This window comes from Aaosphaeria arxii, assembly GCF_010015735.1.
Source record: "Aaosphaeria arxii CBS 175.79 unplaced genomic scaffold BU24scaffold_12, whole genome shotgun sequence".
NCBI lineage: Eukaryota > Fungi > Ascomycota > Dothideomycetes > Pleosporales > Aaosphaeria > Aaosphaeria arxii.
Window position 1 is genome coordinate 768,461 of NW_022983485.1, and position 17,488 is coordinate 785,948.

Genomic DNA, 17,488 nt, shown 5'->3' on the forward strand with positions numbered 1-17,488 from the left:
ATCTTTCGGATGACGTCCGGGCGCGTTTAGCAGCCTTGCATGTGCTTCTTTACCTTTACCGACTTCTTCGCCCAACACCAAACATCCGTCGTTACGACGCGACCCGCCCGCAACACACCCCAAAACCACCTGGTGATGGTTCCTGTGCCTCATTGATCTCGATAATGAAATAAGTCACCACTCGAAAGCTACCATCCGCCCTCGTAACCCGTTTTTCCGTTTCTGGACATGGCTACTCTATTGGGTGGCACTGGCTCGCCCTCAAGAGGCAGGTCACGTAGCCCACGGCCGGTGACACCGATGAGCGACGACGATTCTAGTATCGTAGATGGTCTTTCTGATGTACTTGGCCCTTGCTGTTCTAGCTCGAGTAGGTTTTGGAAGCTGATTTAGCCATCGCAGAGGAGAAATATCAAGGCATTCGGCCGCAAAGTCACCGCTACAGCTGGGCACCTTATCGGTGCGGAAGGCGTCAGTCAACACTATCACAATGCATTGGGGGAGCTTCATCGTGAGCTGAGGCGGCCCATGCTGCAACGTTCTGTCTTTTCTTTCGCCCAGACGACCCCACGCGAGCTTGTGCGTTCGAGAATTTCCGTGCCCGAGATCCAGCAAAGAGCTTTATCGTACCTCCCAGACGAGCTTCTAAGCAATATTCCGGAAGATAAGAGTGCTTATTCGCTTTTCGAAGGATTTCAAGCTTCTCTCCCCGAAGACCACGAAGTAAATTCGAAGGGTGGCAAACATAATGCAAAAGGGCAAAAGTTGATAGGCGGGGCAGTTGAGGAGGATGAGGATGCAAACCTTCCACCTTCGATGATAAAATTGAAGAATCAAAAGCGTAGTATGGGCCGTCGCTTGGACATGATGAGCGTCAGGAAGCACATGTGTGCGGCCGAGATCCACGAAATTGATAACAAGATTGCCAACCTCAATACGATGCGCAAGATGGTGTTAGATAGGCTCGCCGGGCTAGAAATGGAAGAGGCGGAACTTGAGCAAGACTTGTTGGAGGTAGAAAACAACATTGAGGACCTTGAGGAAGAGCTAGAAGACGCTGCCGCGTTGGCCCCCAAATCTCCCGACTCACCGTCAACGGTAGCCACGCACGATGGAGAAGATTTCATGTCGGAATCAATCTACCAGAAGATGGGCTCACCTAAATCCAAGCGGAGAAAGGCAAGGCAACGAAGGATATCAATTCCTATACTTCACGAACATTTGGAGCCTGGATCCAAGATCAAAGAATGGGAGGCCCACACCGATGCCATAACTGCGATGGATTTTGACGCACCCTGGGGAACTCTTGTAACTGCTGCTTTGGATGATACCGTCCGTGTCTGGGACATGAACGCTGGGCGTTGTATTGGTCTTCTCGAGGGACATCTCTCATCTGTGCGCTGCCTTCAGGTGGAGGACAACATCGTTGCCACTGGATCAATGGACGCCTCTATCCGCCTTTGGGATTTGAGCAAAGCGGAATATGCACCCATGGATAACCGAACACACAAAACTGATGACGATGAGGACGAGGACGACGGTCTAACCTTTGAGAATTCCGAGGACGCGCCGCCTCCACCACCACCTACTATCATGCAAGACTGTCCCATGTTCACCCTCGCCTCTCACGTGGACGAGGTCACTGCACTCCACTTCCGTGGAGACGTTTTGGTTTCTGGCTCTTCCGATAAAACTCTAAGGCAATGGGATTTGGTTAAAGGTCGATGTGTTCAGACCCTCGACGTTCTGTGGGCTGCTGCACAGGCCACGGCATCGAACAATGTTAATAATACGGATTCATGGCGACAGACAGGTCGGGCACCAGACCCTTCAGCGGATTTCGTTGGTGCTCTTCAGGTATTTGATGCTGCTCTGGCTTGCGGTACCGCCGACGGAATGGTTCGACTGTGGGATCTTCGCAGCGGTCAAGTTCACCGAAGCCTGGTCGGACATACGGGCCCTGTCACCTCTCTTCAATTTGACGACTTTCATTTGGTCACCGGAAGCATGGATAGAAGCGTTCGGGTAAGTCGAATACGCTGAAAATCTTAAAATGCCAATACTGACGATGATAGATATGGGATCTTCGAACAGGCTCGATTCATGACGCATACGCCTATGACAACGGTATCACCAGCATGATGTTTGATTCTCGCCGCATTGTCTCAGCAGCGGGTGAAGATGTTGTCAAGATCTACGACAAGGCAGAGAGCCGCCATTGGAACTGCGGCCCCGGTGTCGGAGTGGACGATTCGGATACCTCCGCTCTCTCCACGATCGACCGGGTGCGTATCAAGGAAGGCTTCATGGTGGAAGGCCGCAAGAACGGAATGATTGGTATCTGGTCCTGCTAGAACCTAACGAGCAACGAAAACATGACATTGTACATACTGAGTAGGGACATTATTGGTATAGATGAAGCGCCTGTAAAAGTACCAGCCAGTAACCTCGCAAGATACCTCTCCAGTAGCTGTATTAGATTTTTTGTTTCCTTATCGAAATCATCTTTTTATTTTTATTCTCTTCTTTTCTTATTTGCCTCATAAAAATGGGTCGAGATCCGTCACCTCCGTCCTTCCTCGGTGATAGATTAGTGGGAACGCTACAACGGGACGAACGGGTAGCTATTTTGACTTCAGATGCGAAAGAAATGCAAGCATCATCTAATCCTGATGGGTTCACGCGGAAGTGATGTCAGCACCTAATCGAAGTTTCATGGCTAGTGGTGGATCCGTCGTGTCGTCTTTTCCCAGTTGGAGATCGTTGGGTTCGGCTGCACGTCAAGCTTCGATCGGCCGCGCTACGTCACATCTTAGTACCTGCCCCTACCAGCAACTTCCTTCCTATCAACAAAACGATCTCCCTTGTCCCTACATTATTGTGTCTCCCTGCACATTGTTTTCATATCTACCTCACATGTCAATCAATCCCCGCAATTGACCTCGTAGGGATTTGAATCGTATCGCAGCATCGAATATTCTATCATCCTGTCAATTGATTGACTTGGCCGACTTGAAACCCTCCTCACCCTGCCACGACGCCGCCGCGCGCCTCGTACCTCAACATGATCCTCAGGCATGCTGGATCGCGTATCACGAACCTCTCGACGAGATCAACACTTCGCGCTTCAAGGCTCCCACGAGCTTCAGAGATCCGGTCGTATACACATCCAAGCCATGGCGGGGCGTCACCATTCACGAAGCGCCCTCAGCTGGCCACATCGTCCGCACTCCGCAACTTCCAGCTGAACAAGCATGCCTCGCCCATCCTGCGGAGCGCCTCGACAAAACCTATACCCACGCCTCGGAACGGATTTATTCGTGCAGTCTATAGGGGAGCCGCGTTACTGGGTACATTCGTTGGAATAAGTGGTATACTGGTGGTCGCCTTTTTCATATATGACGCATCTACGTACCGCGAAGAGCCGGAGGCAGAGGACGTGCCTGTGTCGGAACTCGCATTGAACCCTAGAAGAGGTGGACCCAAGAATTTGCCTATCGTCGACCACTTCATTGACGATGATGATTGCGCGCTGAACAAGGCAGTCAAGCACAAGCCCAAGTTGGTCATTTTGGGAACGGGGTGGGGAAGCGTGGCTATTCTGAAGCAACTCAACCCTGGAGACTACCATGTCACTGTCGTATCGCCATCGAACCATTTCCTGTTTACTCCAATGCTGCCCTCTGCTACCGTCGGAACGTTGGAATTGAGGTCGCTGGTCGAGCCCGTCCGAAGGATAGTCAAAAGGGTGCAAGGGCATTTCCTCAAAGGTTTCGCGGAGGACGTAGATTTCTCCGAGAAACTGGTCGAGGTATCTGCCATTGACTCGAGTGGCCAGAAGCAGCATTTCTACGTGCCTTACGACAAATTGGTCATCGGAACTGGTTCCGTCACCAACCCTCACGGTGTCAAGGGACTCGAACACTGCCACTTCTTGAAAGACATCAGCGATGCGCGCCTGATCCGTAATTCCATTGTCCGCAACCTCGAGAGTGCATGCTTGCCCACGACGTCTGACGAGGAGAGGAGACGGCTTCTGTCATTCGTCGTCAGTGGCGGCGGTCCAACTGGTGTGGAGTTTGCCGCAGAGCTGTTCGACATGTTGAACGAGGATTTGACCAAATTCTTCCCCAAGGTCCTCCGCAACGAGATCTCTGTTCACGTCATTCAATCCCGCAGCCACATCCTCAACACTTACGAAGAGGCGCTTTCGGAGTACGCAGAGAAGCGCTTCGCCCACGATGCCGTAGACGTCCTGACCAACTCTCGCGTCAAGGAAGTCCATGCAGACAAGATCATCTTCACGCAGAAGGACGAGAGCGGCAAAGTCGTCGAGAAGGAGATTCCTATGGGCTTCTGTCTCTGGTCTACTGGTCTCTCCCAGACCGACTTCTGCAAGCGCCTTGCAGCGAAACTCGACGGCCAGAACAACAAGCGCGCCCTCGAGACGGACTCACATCTGCGCGTGGTCGGTGCTCCCCTTGGTGATGTCTATGCGATTGGCGACTGTGCAACGGTACAGAACAATGTGTCCGACCACATCATATCCTTCCTCCGTACCCTTGCATGGGAGAAGGGTAAGGATCCGGAGAAGATGGCGCTTTCATACTCCGACTGGCGGGGTGTAGCCAAGCGCGTGAAGCAGCGATTCCCCCAGGCCTCCGACCACCTACGCCGCCTCGACAAGCTCTTCTCAGCCTACGACAAGGATAACTCGGGTACACTCGACTTCGGCGAGCTTCGAGAACTCCTCGCGCAGATCGACTCTAAGCTCACCTCCCTGCCGGCCACGGCCCAGCGCGCCCACCAACAGGGTCAATATCTTGGGCGCAAGTTCAGTAAGATCGCCCAGGCTGCGCCGGGAATGACGCTGAACCAGATGGACTACGGCGACCTCGACGACGCCGTGTACAAGGCGTTTGAGTACAAGCATCTGGGCAGTCTGGCGTACATTGGCAATGCCGCCATCTTCGACTTTGGCGGGATGAGCTTCTCGGGAGGTCTGGTAGCCGTGTACCTCTGGAGGAGCATCTACTTCGCCCAGAGCGTGAGTTTCAGGACGAGGTGTTTGCTTGCCATGGATTGGAGCAAGAGGGCGCTTTTCGGACGAGGTATGTCAAGAAATCACAAGATTGATTCTACTATAAGACGTTATAAACTGACTGTTTCTCCCAGATCTAATGAACTTCTAAAAGCGGGCAATTGAGCGGGCAAGTGTGCGAGCATGCAAGAACGGAAGCCATTCAATTCGAAACATCCTTTTTACTTTCTCACTTCTACATCATCATGATAGTAACCTTGAATTTCTTTTGTCGTCGATTCTGCTGCCGCACTCACAGCTTACGGTGTTGGATCGGCTGAGTGCAACCTGGGTCGGACTTTTGGAGCCGAAGTCCTGGGACGGTTGTTTGAAGCCGTCCTGTGAATTTATATAACAATACATCTACATAACTTCCAAAGACGTGTTCTATGCTCTATCATGATAGAAAAGTACAGCAAGCAAAATAGGATATCAAACGACTACCCACATTTGGACAATATCAATCCCAGACAGCCAACTACTCATACCACTCAATCGACCAATTCATTTTTATTCAACAACCCAAAGAGCAATTGAATCAATTCCTATTGCTGAACATTCTCTTCATCACACACACACATCAGCTCAAACACCCCAAAAACGTTATTCCGCGCTCCAAGTACGATTACCAATACCCCATCGGATAAACCCACATCCCCCATCGGATAAGCCCCGCCCTCCCTAAACTAACACCATCCCCCATCGAATGACGCAAGCGGGGCAGGCACATCACCTAACGTCGATCCGTCTCTCTCTACGGAAGACAACAAAACTAGGTACAAATCAACCTGAGTGACATTAGCAGATACCGAGGCCGGGGCGCGGACCTAAGACCTAAGACCTAAGACCGAAGGAGTGAGATCCGATATAGGGTTGTTGTATTTATCATCAACACGCCCTTCCCCGCAATATAAACATACACACTCGTACTTTATACACTTCCACACTCGCAACCTACGTCCCTTCAGCAATTGACATACGTGATTTTCGACGACAGCTGTTTCAATTGATTCAATCCGTCCGTCGCTCTTACAGGAAAACAACATAGAGACGACACCGTAACGATAAACTGTTGAACACAACGCACGCGTACGTACATCGAAGAGATCTTTAAGATCATCAATCCTAACACGCGAACAGTGGTTCTACCTCCTCTTTCCTCCTCACTTGGAATTGATACGGCGTATCGTTACATGCCCACCACGCTCCACCTCCTCTGGCGAACCTTCTTCCTCTCACCCACCACAACCAGGACCCTCACCAAGCCCATCACCACCCTCCGCCCACCAACCTTCCATCTCCACCCCCAATTCCAACCCTTCACAACCTCCCCCATCTCCACCAAAATGGCCCTCCCCAAAACGACACCCCAAGTCTCCATCTCCACCACAGGCCCCCCCTCCCTCCTAACCTACACCCCCTCCTCCCCGCTCCCCACCCCCCCAAAAGGCCACGCCCTCGTACGCAACGCATTCATAGGAATAAACTACATCGACACATACTTCCGCTCCGGGCTCTACCCCATCGCGTCCTTCCCCTTCGTCCCCGGTCGCGAGGCCTCCGGCGTCGTCGTCGCGTTCGGCCCTGACACTTCTCCCCCCTCCGCTACCAAAGATGGCAAAGGTGTGGTGGAGGTGGGAAGCAGAGTCGCATACTTGCACACCGCCACGTACGCGGGCCACACCGTCGTGCCCGTCGAGGCGCTCGTCCCGGTACCAGATGGCGTGGGGGATGAAGTCGCGGCCGCGTCGTTGCTGCAGGGACTTACGGCGCTGACGCTGATCCGCGAGGCGCATAGGGTGGAGAGGGGGGATTGGGTTCTTGTTACTGCGGCGGCGGGGGGCGTGGGAGGCTGGTTGTGTCAGTTGCTCAGGGCGGTGGGCGCGAGGACGATTGCGGTGGCGAGTAGTGAGGAGAAGAGGGGGTTGGCGAGGGAGAATGGCGCGGAGGTTGCGATTGGGTATGGGGAGGAGGATCGGGAGAAGTTTGTCGAGGAGGTGCTTGGGATTACGGGCGGGGAGGGGGTCGCGGCGGTGTTTGATAGTGTGGGGAAGGCGACGTTTGATAGCGTGCTGAAGGTTGTGAGGAGGAAGGGGAGTTTGATTAGTTTTGGGAATGCGAGTGGTGCGGTTGAGGGGTTTGCGCTGGGCAGGTTGGGCGCGAAGAATGTGAGGCTCATGAGGCCGACGCTGTTTAACTTCATCGCGACGAGGGAGGAGTTGCTGGGGTATGCGGAGGAGCTGTGGGGGTTCGTGGAGAGGGGCGAGGTCAAGGTGCACATTCACGAGATCTACCCCCTGGAGGACGTCGTTAGAGCTACTGTGGACATCGAGAGCAGGAAGACGACCGGAAAGCTGTTGCTCAAGCCGTGAGCGTTTGTAGGCAGAAAGAACAATCACATCCCTGTATCAGACATATCGCTCTTCTTGCAGGATTCACACACATTTCGATTCATCTAACATCGTACTGGAATCAGGTATATATATATGTGAGTATACATTACAGCTCCTACCACCAACCACTGCGCCCAGAGGCAAGGAATGAAGGAACGGAGAAAAACAAAGAGGTAAGCCATCAAGGCCAGCAATAGAATGGCATACGTAGTGGTGAAATGGGATATACAGAGAAGAAGAGCCGTCTTCAATCCTGGCGGTTGACTGACTGATTACTCCCCAAACTTCTTCGCTCAAGTCTATGATGTATCGGCGTAACGCTTCCATAAATGCAGAATCGCTCAATGTCCTCGGAAAAGGCAAAAACTATTCGAGATGATATATCAATCGACGGCCATCGCAAGGCAGGCCAGCGGTAGGAAGTGCAGGAAGAAAGAAGCCTCGAGGCGAGCACCGGCTCCGGGTTTCGTGGTGGTAGACGGAGAGACAACAGGAGCCGCGGCTGCAGCAGGATCACTGTCACCTTACATCATGGTCAGCGCAGCAACGACAGAGACAAGACCCATCACCCAAGCACTGCCGATACTCAACGTACTGGCCGCACCTGGCTTCTTGGTGTTCTGGGGAGTTCCTGAGGTGTTGTTGGACGAGCCAGGGGTGTTGGACTCGTTGTTGGCAAGGAGGTGGAGCTCGAGACCCTCAATCTTCTTGCCGTCGCTGCCAGTGACCTCCTGGGTGACCTTGGTCTCCTTGACCTCGTTGATCTTGCCGCGTACGTAGTCCTGGCTGACGCCGTTCTTGATGAGGTCGGCGGCGCCCTCGGGCTGCTTGGGGATCTTGAAGTCCTTGGAGAAACCGGAGTTGGAGATGAGGTTGGCGGAGCACTTGGGGGCGGTGATCTTGGTGGAGGAGGCATCGGTGGACTGGAGGAGCTGGAGGTCGAGCTTGGCGTACTGCTTCTTCAGGTTGTCGTAGTCGGTCTTGTACTTGACGTTGTCGCCATCGATCTCGACGAGGCCGTAGTCCGACTCCTCCTGGCTGTACTCGTAGACGAGACCACCGCTGAGGGAGGTCATCTTCTCGCCGTAGAGGGCGACGACCTCGTCGAAGACACGGGGGAGGACCTTGTTGCAGCCGTACTCGGAGAAGAAGACAGGAATAGCACTACTATTGAACATGTCGACGATGGTGTTGTAGCCGGCGGTCTCGAAGGTGGCGCTGCCGCCGCACCACGAGTACGAATTCAGGCCGAAGAAGTCGGAGCGCGATTCGTTGTTGTCGCCGTTGTCGCACTGGTAGTAGGCCCAGGTGTCCTCGAGGATCTCCCTGACGTCGGCGGCACTGTAGCCGACGGGGATGGTGCGGTCGGCGTGGTTCTTGATGTACTGCTTCAGGTCGCGCTGGACGGCCCTGATGTAGGGCGGGTTCTCCTTGGAGCTGGGGACGTCGTTCATGACCTCATTGCCGGCGAAGAAGGCGAGGGTGTTGGGGTAGGCCTTGAAGTTCTCGACCACACCGAAGATGCGGGCAAGATAGCCCTTGTGGTAGGAGCTTCCAGGGTCGCCACGGTTGATGCTCTCGCCGCCAAAGGGAGAGTTGACGTCAATGATCATGTAGATACCGACGGCGTTGAAGATGCTAGCACAATCGTCGTGGTTCAGGGTGGGATCAACATTGTAGACGCGGATGGTGTTGACCTGGTAGTTGGTTAGTTTTTGGTTATTCAATTAAGCGCAATTATTTGAGAGAGCTAGGATTGTGCGTACACCGAGTTGTTGCATGATGGCGGCATCACGACGACAGATGGTCGCGTCGGTGAGGGCATCCTTCTTCTCGGTGGGCTTGTAACCACCTTGACCTCCTGGCTGGTAGTCGACACCCACGATCATCAATCGCTTGTTAGAAACGGTATCGACAAAGTCCTGGCCGCGCACTTCGACGGGGTGGACGGCCGAAGTGAGGGCGCTGAGGAGCGCTACGGAGAGCGAGAGGGAGCGAACGAACTGGATGAGGGTGTCAGTTGAATTGTGTGGGAGACGATTGTTGTTCTTATAAAGAGATACATAGATGACGACTAGTTGGCCAGGGTAGGATGGATAGTACGTACGGGAATCATGATGAGCGAGTGTGATGCGTAACAGGACGCGCAAGCAAAGGTAGGAAGAATTAAAGGAAAAAGAGGGTAGGAGGTTAGCAGGTCGACGGACGGTGATAGATTATTTTGAAAGAGGAGCAAGAGGAGGAGGGTATCTTGGGCGTAATCTACCTTCTACCCTAATGTAAGGTGTAGACGGGTGGATAAGAATATCGACTGGGGGGGGACCCTGGCCAGTTCTGGAAGGGGAAGGCAACGAGAGAAAGAGGGAAAGAGTACAAGGAGAGAATAGAAAGGAATACGAGAAGGGGATTGGCGCAGAAGCCGACCAGCAGACAGTGACAAGTCGTAAGAGGACTAGAGAAGGGTATGTAACAGAATTAGTCTGTTACAGAGGCGGAACTCCTACTGTAGTCTGTAGGTAGACTGCAGTTACGAGAAGGGGGAGCCTGGTATACGAGGTTGAAGAGGTTGAACTAATTGGCGATGATTTATTATTATCGTTTGTTGGACGCGACTTGCAGGGGTCGATGCCGCTCGTAACGTACAAAGTGGCGGTTGGTAGCTTACCTAGAGGCTAGGTAGGTAACCTAGTGTGGATGTATTGGTGGCAAGCTGAATGCACTGGACTACCCGTAAGCGCGAGTCTCGTCAGGTCCTAGAGAGTGTTGAGGTGGCTATCGAATTGAAGATTGAATGGAAGATGTCATGACAGGAAGGAAGAAGGGGAGACGATCATTGATGAGTGAGTGAATGCATGACTCCATGTCGTAGTGAAAGTGAAGTGAACAAGTGAAGTGAGTGAATCGAATTGAAATGACGGACGGCGGAACACTACAGACGAGATGAAACGAGGAAAGAGCGAATGGCCATGGATACATCCGTTCTACCCACCAATGACAATACCCCATCCACCAATCTCTACCATTGCCACATTATCCCATCATCACTCATCATCCATAGGTACTCAATTCATGCGCAAAACCATGATGATACACAAGTCTGTAGAACGGAGTGAAGTTACAATCGATAAACCCACGGCCGTCGGGGATACGATACAAGCAAATACCAATCCCCCCAAGAACTGGCACAAGCAAAGGCCAACACGGAACAAGCACAACCACCAAGCCCTTTCCCAAGCTGTCCAAGCCCCAGGAACGGCCACTTCACTAATCTTCCTCCACCAAATAATCAATCAACGCCATACCAATAAATAGAAGGAAAAGAAATACACATAATTTACACATACTCATCATCCTCAATTGTCTCTGTTTATCTATCCATCAGGCCCAATCATCACCATCAACAAAAGGAAAAAAGAAAGAAGAAAGAAGCCTCGGCACCTAACTCTCCCACTCTCCTTAGCCCTAATCCCGATGCAGGCATCATCCAGGGGCTCGAAACATGCCATCTCATCCAATAGTAAATTGAGAATACGGGAGTGGGAGTATATCCTTTATTCCACATCACCTTACCCCGTGCTCTCCAATTCTCCGCTCCCTAAGGGATTTATCATTACCTCGATTAAACGCCCTACTCCACACTGCGTGTAAGGACTGTGTACTTGTAGTTATCGTTCTAAGTACAAGTAACCATCATACTTCAACATTGTCGCAGAGATGATACCCCCATATACCCCGACGAACAATACCCCAAATGGACATCTGAAAACCAACCAGTCCGGACATCAACCTAACCCGAACACCATCGTTCCATTCCTCCATCTTGGCTGACCGAATCATCTTTAATAATGGCGATTGAGGGAAGATTGATGCAAAAGTCCGTATCATGTCATACTGTCAGATGTTCTATACCGGCCATACTGTACTGGGTACTTACTGTACGAGAAAGACGACACGCGTGCGAATACCCGTGTAGAATCTCATACTGTCAACTTTGTACTTTGTACTTGTACTTCCGCTGTACTATAACGCGATGCTTGTCTACCTACCTAACCTAGATCCCTAAACCAAAAGATGCGATAATCACCTACCGACCTGGGTACACCGTAAATCACCCCCACGAAGAACGAAAAATGAAAAAGGCTAAGAGAAACGGGAGCAGGAGCACGTAGACGACCGCCAACATAGGTAGGGACGCCTGGGTGTCAATTGTTCGCATTTGGGCGATGAGCAGGGCTGATGTTGATGATGTGTGTACTGGGTATTTCGGTATATAGTGACGCATCTAATTGGATGTGAAAGATATTGTCATGCGATTGATTCCGTCCTGGACTGTACTATCATTGACAGCACTATATTGTTGTTCTGTTTTAACGTCACGTATGTCAAGAGTCAACGACACTTCGAGCTTGGTGACAAGAACAATCACAGCTCGAATTTCTTCATTCGTCGATTGATTTGATCAATTGATAAATGTTTGATTCATATACGTCGAAATCTTCTCTATTCTACTTTGATATTCTCCCTCTCTCCGTCTCCGTCTCTATCCCCATCTCTATCTCTGTCTCTTGTTCATGCATGCCTATCCCTTCATTCATAACACTCTCACCATCCACCCTTTGACCCCCTCAAGTCGAAGCCGCCGCCGCAGGCACTTCATCCCCACCCTCCACCTCCCCCTTCTCCTCCGCATCATCACTACCCTTCTCCAGAGCACCAGCATCCGCCTTAACATCCTCGCTCTCCTTCCCCTTCGCGACCTTCGCCGGGCGTTCCTTCCTCGGCTTCTTCGCCTCCTCGGGGAACAGCTCGGCGTAGAAGTCAGGGAGGAACCTGTTGATGCGCTTCCAAGTCTCGGTCCAGAGCTCCTCTTGCTCTGCCTTGTCGTCGTCGTCTCCGTCTTCGTTGCCGTCGGCGTCGTCGGAGGGTGGTGTGAGGTATCCTGCCGATGACATGACGAGCAGCATGTTTTTCAGGTTTTCGGAAACGGCTTCCTCCTGTGGGATGGCACGTTAGCGTTCGTTCCGTGAAAGGGCTGGAAGGGTAGGAAGGGGTGGGGGAAGAAAGGGGGGGAAACGTACCAAGTTGTCGCCCTGCCCACTGTTGATCAGCCTGTCCATGATCGTCACGATCTTCAGCCACAGGTCCATCAGGTCGTCGCCCTCGGCGAGCATGGTCAGGTAGTGCAGGAACACCTTTGACAGCAGCGTCGCGGCGCGGAGACGCGTCTCCGACATGCCCATTGGGTCTGATTGGTACACCTCCGGCTTGAGGAGCTGGTTGATGAGAGGGAAGAGGACTTCGGTGAAGATGGCTTCCCATTCTTTGTGCTCGGGCGATGCGAGTTCGTTGGATAGGAGCGTGCGTTGCAAAGCCCCGAACGCTTGTTGGCGGATCTCGCGGCAGGGGTTTAGGCATTGGTGCGTTAGGGTTTTGAGGATGGGCGACCAGTATGCTGTCCAGGCTAAATTTTCGGCGTTAGCTAAGTCATTTCATATGAAGGTTTTGGGGATTAGTCTTACCTTCGCTAGGTTCCAACTGGGACTGCTCGATGAAGTTGGGGACGCGATCAGACATCTGGAAAACAATCGTCATGGCCGTGCTTCCTCGCACCACGATCTCGTTGCTCCTAGATCTACATTAGTTGAAAACTCGGACTTTTCCACATGTATGTACTCACTCAGGCTTCTTGGTCTTGGCCGGCACTTTCCCCCTTCGTACAGCCTGATCATGCCTCTGCTCCAACGCTGCACCAACCTGTGCCGCAGTAGCAAACTCGCCTAGCAGTGCAATCGCTGCTTCGTAGTTATCCGCCGTGATGCCGGGCTGTGACGATGTGGTCAGCTCCTCGACCAGCTGGAACACATCACCTGCCGCCTCTGGCACGCGTTGAAGAGTGTTGAGGATAACCCAGAAGTCAGGCGAGCTGGCCAATTCGCTGCGGAGGCCGTTCGGTCCCTTACAGCAATCAGACAGGCCCTTCAACAACGGCGAAGCACACTCCTTCAAGAGCGACTCGTCGAACTTAGAGAATGTGTGCAGGAGCACTGGAGCGCGGATGAAGTCGAAGTCGTTGCTCGCCTTCAACAGGCTCAGGAGGTAGTACACCGACCGTGCAATCACCACGGGATGTAGTTTTGTGGCATCCCTGATTACGCTGGCGAGAGAGTCCGTGACGTCCTTGGCTAGTTCTCGGACAGTCTCCTCGTCTCGCAGGGCCAGCACCGTCGCGAGTTCGAGCACGAAGACGACACTGGGGTCGTAGATGGGGCGGTTCAATTTGGCCTTGTTGCCGTTGGGCCGCGGGCTTGGAGCGCTGGGTAAGTCTGGCTTCACCACTATGACTCTCGGTGAACCATCCTCGGGAATCTGCTCCAAGAGAGACATGAGCAACGACCGGAGGGACTCCACCGGAAGTTGGCTGATGTTTGCGAGGATGTCTTCAAAGTGGCATTCCTTCACGGTATCCACGGTACAGAGAGTGTACTCAATCTCTTGGTCTGAGGGCTCCGGGGGCTCGTCATTAGCGAAACTCGACACGTAGGACGTAAGTGCAGAGAAGATTCCGGTATCCGCAGGGCGCTCTGCCCGGTCGATGATTTGGGCGGGGCTTTGTAGTGGTATAGGGGGGAGGGCTAGCGTCTTCTGGAAGGATAGGAAGTAGGGTGGAATCAGGGAGTTAACAAAAAGGTTGACCATGATGTGGATAAGATGGTTCCATCCTTCGCGAATAGAAGCCTCATTGCCCTTGATGACCTGGAAAAGCACCACCGTCGCTAGTTGTGCCCTTCCATCTCGTCCGAATCGGACGGCAGTCTCACTGACCATGACGCTCTTCTTATCCGCCTGCACCTCCGTGTTCAGAGAGGTACTTGGTGGCACGTCAGGGGCCAGCGTACTGATGTACGACAAGCACGAGATGATCCGATCCAGCGCATCACTGTTCCCGTACTGTGCAGCAATCTGCGCACACTGGTCGAACCCAGTGACGACGCGGGAAAAGACCGCATCGTCCGTAGCCGACATGAACACGTAGGACAAGGTCGCGACGATGGGCTTCCAAGTCGCTGCGAACATGTCTGCATCGAAGATGTTGGTGTCACAGACGACGAGGTCGGTTGTAGACTTGATCTTGACGAGCAACTCCTTCCACGCGTGGTCGTACGCATGTCTGTTCTCGTGCTCCTCGGGCAGGATGATTTCTTTCGTTTTGATGGAGTCGTAGATAGACTTCAGGTACTCGGGGTCGAAGTCCTTGCCGTCGTTGACGCCGCGCAGGTTCTTGGAGAAGTCCTCCAGGGACATTCGCTTCGCGCCCTTCAGGTTCGGGTTGTGCTGATCGGTGTTCAGCATGATGACAGCGTACGACATGACGTATATCGCGTCTTTGTTCGCAATGTCTTCGGGCTCGGCGTTGTTGAAGTACTGGTCTGAGAACTCGGTCATGATACGCTCGATGAGCTGGGACTCGCCGGGCAGACGGAAGGAGTGTAGCAGCTGCCTCAATGCTTCGTCGATTCGTTGTCCTTTGAAGTCGAACAGGCCAATGAAAGCGCTCAGGATGCCCTCGTTCGACCGCTTCGAAATGAACTCTCCGAGAACCTTCTTGTCGACTCGCGTGGTTCCCTTGACGAATTCGGCTATGCACTTAGGGTCGTCGGGGTTGCTGATGATGCCCTGCGAGGCAAGGAAGGCGATGCCACCCTTCGGGTTCTCGTTGAATTTGGCAGCACCTTTGATGATGATCTTCTTTCGCGCTCGCTGTTCGCGTAGGGCATCCACATCTGGGAAGCCCTCAGTCACGGGATCGTCCTCTAGACGGTCCGCAATCGACTGTACGAAGCCAAGGAGTGCATCCAAGCATAGAGGGGGGACGTTCACCGTGCTCCAAGTAGCCGAGTCCGGGAATGCATTACGGGAGAGGAGGCCAACGATGTCCATGCACAAGTCGCCACGGTCAACCTCACAATCATAGTTGACGAAGAGCTCAGCCATGAACGACGGCACCCGGACGAGTCCACCTAGATTCTCAACCATGGCCTCTCGAGCATCAGGTTTGCGGGATCCGCCCTCGAGACCAAGCTTTTGCCTGTCTTTGACAGGAATGGGGGTCGATCGCCCGCTGCCGCTGCTCTGGCGCGAGGGAGAAGGCTTGATGATGCTCGGCGCTTGTGGTACGCCTTCGTACAGCGTTGGCTCGATCCCGGGCTCCTGCGGTATCTCCACTTGAGGGAAAAGGCACGCAACCAGATAGGATAGATAAAGCTCTTGCTGAAGCTTCAGAACATTTCGGCATGTTGCTAATAACGTTCCCGCCACTCGGAGAGACTCGTTGAGAATGGCCATGTTGTCCGACCGAACGAGTTGGAACAGATGTCGACAGAGTGTGTCCTTTGCCAAATTCGCCAGACTTGGGTGGCTGGCTATGGAGGGACCTGCCACCTCGAGCGCTACGTCCACGATCCTCAGAGCCATGACGCGCATGGTATCGGTGTGTTGCCTGTCATGTGGATCCAGGAGGTCCACCAATACTCGGAGCAATTCTCGAATCGAGGGAAGGGAATATGGCTTGATCTCGACGGGTTTCTCGGGCTCAGGGGCCGGTGCGGTCACGGTTAGATCCAGTGTGCTGCTCGTTGGGTTGGGAGCATTGCTGTCTGTGTCCTCTTGGTTCTTCTCAGAGTCGCCTGGTTGTTGCGGCTCCTCCACTTTGGTCGGAGATCCTTCTGTCTCTCCATTTGTGGTGGGATCCATTCTGACGGTGTCCTTGACATCCTCGTCTTCCAGTTCCTCATCCAATGCCTCCAGCTCTTCTGGTGCCTCGAGCTCCAATGTCTTCAGGCGCTTGAAAATGACCTGGCACATGGAGACCATGGCGATCTCCGCAGACCGGCGAAGCAGCTCCGATAACCTGGCCTGGCAGCACATGCTAAGTCCTGTCTCCATCATTTCGCAGACACTCTCGTCACCCAAGACCTCGCCTCCGGGTCCGGATATCATGCCCTCCATGAGCTTCAAAATACGGAGAAGGACGATCTCGTCCGCGGCGGAATCGCTAGCTTCGAAACGGCAATGCGTGATGGCAGATGAGAGCTGCTGCATGGCTTCTGGGAGCCGTGGGGAGTCATGGCCAATTATGTTATACGACAGGAACTTTGTAATAGCAATGAGCGCGAGCGACGTTATGGGCGCGGAGGTGGACGAAGAGCGAATGACCTGGAGGAAAGGATGTAGCATGGAAGGGGTATCGAAGTTCCTTATATCTGCCCTGCATTAGCATAAGAACCTCCCAGGCATATAACAAACATGTTTCCGTTTCGTTTTGTGCAGCCAAAAATAGCAAAAGAAAAAGACAGAACATACTCTTGCAACCCTTGAGTTCGCTGCGCAGACGCGCAAAAGCAGACATCAGCGGATTATCCTGCAAGCTCTTGCCCTTCTTCCCCCTCAAGCCCCATCGGCTGGGGACTGCCTCTTCCTGCTCGCCAGCTCCGCTCACGATGCCCTGGCCCGCGCGGTCGCGCTTCTGGATCGCCGGCGTCTTGTTCGAGGACCCGCCTAGGATGGCAGACACGGACGAGTGCGCCCAGCGGGCGTGCTTGCGCATCGCCGATGTGACGGTTATGCATTCTGTCACGACCAGAGCTACCGGATTGACTGCCACGGAGATGGGCCGGGGATCGAGTGTTGAGGTGATGGCATCTTGGAGGGTTTCTTGCGCCGTGGAAACGCTCCGCCCGTCGACTGACATTTCGTAAGTGGCGCCCCGAATGGATTGGAGGGGAAAACGGGAATTATGAGGGTGTTATTTTGGTAGTAGTTGTAGCGGAGGAGGTTGTGTTGTAGGTGTTGTTGTTTGGTTGCCTTGGTGGTTTTGCGGGTGGGGATGATGCTACATGTCCAGTTCAGCAAGCTCCGAGATGCATCATCATCATGAATGTGGTGGAATAGATAAAACGGCTGCCTGGAGGATGGGAGAAAATAGATTCGGATTCTTCCGGGATACCGATTGATATAT

General features: G+C 53.1%; 5 protein-coding genes across 5 annotated transcripts; 3 read left to right on the forward strand and 2 right to left on the reverse strand.

The window, feature by feature from the left end:
* Positions 1-228: 228 nt before the first annotated feature.
* Positions 229-2,354, forward strand: BU24DRAFT_356959 (mitochondrial division protein 1; the record flags this gene model as incomplete). The annotated part of the gene is made up of 3 exons (XM_033523921.1): positions 229-342; positions 403-2,025; positions 2,076-2,354. 3 exons carry the CDS (start codon positions 229-231, stop codon positions 2,352-2,354), a joined length of 2,016 nt encoding a protein of 671 aa, XP_033378402.1.
* Positions 2,355-2,825: 471 nt separating this feature from the next.
* Positions 2,826-5,499, forward strand: BU24DRAFT_428096 (uncharacterized protein). The gene is made up of 2 exons (XM_033529392.1): positions 2,826-5,111; positions 5,176-5,499. Exons 1-2 carry the CDS (start codon positions 3,065-3,067, stop codon positions 5,190-5,192), a joined length of 2,064 nt encoding a protein of 687 aa, XP_033378403.1. The 5' UTR covers positions 2,826-3,064; the 3' UTR covers positions 5,193-5,499.
* Positions 5,500-5,797: 298 nt separating this feature from the next.
* Positions 5,798-7,494, forward strand: BU24DRAFT_379379 (NAD(P)-binding protein). The gene is made up of 2 exons (XM_033524694.1): positions 5,798-6,169; positions 6,221-7,494. Exon 2 carries the CDS (start codon positions 6,274-6,276, stop codon positions 7,450-7,452), a length of 1,179 nt encoding a protein of 392 aa, XP_033378404.1. The 5' UTR covers positions 5,798-6,169; positions 6,221-6,273; the 3' UTR covers positions 7,453-7,494.
* A 614-nt stretch (positions 7,495-8,108) lies between these two features.
* On the reverse strand, positions 8,109-9,485 carry BU24DRAFT_326511 (glycoside hydrolase family 72 protein; the record flags this gene model as incomplete). Its single annotated transcript, XM_033522986.1, has 2 exons — positions 8,109-9,170; positions 9,240-9,485. Coding segments are annotated over 2 exons (1,308 nt in total), but the record flags the coding sequence as incomplete, so codon positions are not given.
* Positions 9,486-12,098: 2,613 nt separating this feature from the next.
* On the reverse strand, positions 12,099-17,221 carry BU24DRAFT_357303 (Sec7-domain-containing protein; the record flags this gene model as incomplete). The annotated part of the gene is made up of 5 exons (XM_033523945.1): positions 12,099-12,467; positions 12,552-12,925; positions 12,993-13,099; positions 13,151-16,733; positions 16,834-17,221. 5 exons carry the CDS (start codon positions 17,219-17,221, stop codon positions 12,099-12,101), a joined length of 4,821 nt encoding a protein of 1,606 aa, XP_033378406.1.
* Positions 17,222-17,488: the final 267 nt, after the last annotated feature.